We start from the raw sequence: 3659 nt of genomic DNA, 5'->3' as shown, positions 1-3659 counted from the left end.
AACACTGAACCTCCAATGCCATGCTGTGAGACTTCACCGCGCTGCTATAACCTCCATCCTAGAAATCATCCCGTTCTTTCTGAGAACAATCCCAACCCTCTTCCAGCTCTGATTCTTCATAAGCATAAACTTAACATTTGTTCTGTGGTTTGGTTTTCCAAGTCCAAAGGTCCTGTGACAGTCTTGCCCCTGATCACCTCTCAGCACTGCAAGGGCTCTCAAAATTAGCCCCTAGGATAGAATTTCCACAGGTCTCCTCCTCAGCCCTTTCTCAGCCCGCTTCCTCAGCTTACACCTGCAAGTCTTTCAGGTTATTCACTGCTACTTATCAGCCAAGGACAAAATCAGCCCTCAAGTACCCAAAGCAGCTTCAGGCTATCAGAGTTTTTGCGCTGGCAGCAACTCCGTAGCCTCAAGACAATGTAAAGACTAACTATTTCAGAATTTACTGTCTACTAGCATGCCATAGACACCTAGTCCACAAAGGGTACGATTTCTACCTTCTTCCTATGAGACACAAAGTCCCAAAGTGGACAGATGTGAATGAGGACATTGACACACCTACATCCATTAATAAAAACTACAAGGTGTACACCAGGGTGAGCACCTCTTACTGGGGTGTGTGGTGTGGTAACAGTAAGACACATTCAATGAAATATTGCAAGAACAAATATTATTGACTGCTTTCCTGGAGAAGCTAAAGTTATTAGCTGCAGCAGGTAAAATGTAAATTTAGCATTAGCAAAACCTGTAATAATAGTTCAGTAAAGTACTGCCAACGAAAGCCCTTGAATCACCTGTTAGAAGCACTAAGGGCTGGCCCAGACACCTGTCAGGAATGATTAAACACTAACAAAAATTAGCCTGGTCATTAAGCCCCTGATTCACCAGAAACTATGTTCAGCTGTTTCAGAGCAGCTCTCTGAAACAGCCCACCCAAGCTGTGCAGGCATTGAAATAGGGGCTTAAGCAAACTGCTGTTAAGAAAAAAGCCTTCAGAAGTCTCTTTTAAACACAGAAAGACTGCAGAAGGTGTATCAGGCACACCGCTGTTTTCCTCAGTTCACAGGAAGCTAATGTCCTTAACTTCCACCCAACATAAACATCCCAAATTCCAATATACTTAAATCAGTAAGATACTCTATTTTTTCACCTTATTCAAATCTGCAAACTGCATTCCTTATGAAAGTGATACATTCTTAAAAAGATGCTATGCTCTGAAACGGTCGTCTGTCTTCGGACAGAGGAGGCAGAATGTCTGCTACAGTACGAAACCATACAAGGCCAAAAGCCTTAAAGCAAGTAGAGTGAGTTAGGTTATACAGCTATAAGTTTTATACTTGCTGGTATGGGAGGAATATACTTGTCATGGGTAAGAGATTCTCTGAATTAGACGAGTTGTTACTATAGGTCCCCTCATTCTGCATGTTCCTACTTTTTTCAACCTCTACCAATCAGCCAAACCACTGAGTCTCCAAAGACACTTTAATCAGAAATAACAGCAGTTACCAAAAGACTCAAATGGTAGGTTATAACATTTACATTGTGGAGGTTTTTAATATATACATTTCACACACACACGTAGTGCATTTATACGGCTACAACCTTAAAGACTGAAAGATTCAAGCTAAGAGAGTACAAACAACATTTAATTATCTAATCCAGTATTACTTCTAAGTTACAGTTAAAGCTGCTAGTAATTAGAAGCCTCTCCCAACCTCCCTCTTATTTAGCTGAACCACCTTCTCACCTAGTAATAAGGGAGATGCTGGGCCCCTTACCAGAAAGCTGCAGTTCTGCTGCATACATATTGCTGTTTTTTTGAAACCAGACTTCAAAAGCTACAGAGAACTCTTAAAGGTAACTTAAGAGCTTCACTATTCTCAACTGTGTCACCTGCAAATAGCACTAAAACAAAACCCCAGATGTTTACACATTAAGAATCCATTTTTTTTAATGACACCTTAAGTTTTTAACCTGTTAGACTTATTTCTTCTTTTACAGACAATGAGTTTAACCATTGACAGACCTATCAATAGTTTGCAAGAGCTCAAGACACAACCAAATCAACAGCACATGATTTTTTCCTCCAAGAAAAATTACCTCAAGGAAACAACTTATTTAAGGAACATCTTCTTAATAGCGCAGGAAGGCAAGCCAGTAAAGATCCAATTAATCTTTAACTCTCTGAAGTGATGCTGTCAAGAAAATGACTTTTGTATGGTGTGAGCCTTGTTACTACATAACAACCATTTATTAGGTTCCTTTCATGCCAAGTGTTAATAGAAAGCCGTAAGATGGTAATACTTTTTGTTTCCATTACAATTTCTTTTTACACTCATTCTATGATTGTTTATGCTCAAACAGAAGAGCAGAACAAGACCAAAAAAACAAAAAACCAAACCAACAGCCACCTTTCTTTCTAGTCCCCTGGAACCTCTTTTGCCGTTAAACATAATAAGACACAGAACTTTTAAGTACTGCATCTTTGAGACGTGGCAGACACACAACTGCACCCAAGTGTAATGGCATGGTAATATAACAAGAGACAGTTCTCATGAAAAACAATGCCCCTAAGATAGCAAATTGCTCAATGCCAAAACCATTTCATACACATGTAGGTATTTTTATAAGTCCACTACAACAACAGTGTCTGAGGAACAGAAATGCTGTATGCACATTGTAGTAGTTGCTGGGGAAGCAGAGGTGAGGTTGAGAAGAGATTAGGGTTTCCCCCCCTCAAGTAAATACAAAGTATACACAGTGTACACAAAGGTATACGGAAAGTATACACAGGTTTTTATTCTTCTCTTCATGCAAGTTTGAACTGACTCCGAAGATAAAAAGTCATAAACCCCCCCCATACCTCGCCTGAGACAATGAAGGCTTTCCACAAGCCAAGATTCTCACACCACCAGTCTGTTCTTGCAATGTGCAACTGAAGGTCACTGTGCTCTCTCTCCATTAGAGTAATTTCATCCTTCAGCTTAGAAACAATCTGTGGAAGAAAGTTTAGTGATTACAATTAGTAAGAAGCAGCTTGTGCAACATGCCTGTTGTGTCTTTAGGGACAGTATTCAGAAAGGAGAAAAGGCACAAAAGCTGGGAAAGAAAGAACAATTCAGATGGGAAAAAAGTTGTGAGAGAATCTATGATGTCTCTTATAAACTTGTAGAACACACAATAATCTTAAAGGTCAACCCCAATACTAAAGAAAGGAATTTATGCTAGTATCTCACTATCAGCATAAAAGACACTTTAGATAAGATTATATACTACACCCATATATTACACATTGTATGTTGTATACAAACTTGAAATTACAGTTACTGAAATATACATTACTGAAGACCTCCTCTCCTTACCATTTTCAGATATACATGATGCAACCAAAGAACCTGGGAATAGATTTCCTTTCTAGGACCTTAGCTATGTTAACAGTGATTCAGGAAGTTACCTCTTAGTTCATTTTTGTTTTGGAAGGGAAAGGACTTACTGTGGAAAGCACACATTTAAAAAGATATTCTCATCAAGACACAGATTTTTACCTTTACATCCAGAGAAGAAAAAATAATGTACCTGTGGTAAGGTGCTCTCAACACTGGCCACCCCAACTATCCATTTAAAAGCTCAAAAAGGTAAATGCTGCTTCGGCAATA

General features: G+C 39.1%; 1 protein-coding gene across 2 annotated transcripts in view; it reads right to left on the bottom strand.

Annotated features, from left to right (window-relative positions):
* SNX25 (sorting nexin 25) overlaps positions 1-3659 on the bottom strand; it is a 69596-nt gene that overhangs the window by 13305 nt on the left and 52632 nt on the right. For both annotated transcript variants that reach the window (XM_010021897.1, XM_010021898.1), the window contains exon 10: positions 2867-2998. In XM_010021897.1, coding sequence (XP_010020199.1) covers positions 2867-2998 — 132 coding nt within the window. The remainder of the gene's footprint in view (positions 1-2866; positions 2999-3659) is intronic.

This window comes from Nestor notabilis, unplaced genomic scaffold, assembly GCF_000696875.1.
Source record: "Nestor notabilis isolate BGI_N333 unplaced genomic scaffold, ASM69687v1 scaffold13419, whole genome shotgun sequence".
NCBI lineage: Eukaryota > Metazoa > Chordata > Aves > Psittaciformes > Psittacidae > Nestor > Nestor notabilis.
This window is presented reverse-complemented; position numbering and strand designations above follow the sequence as displayed.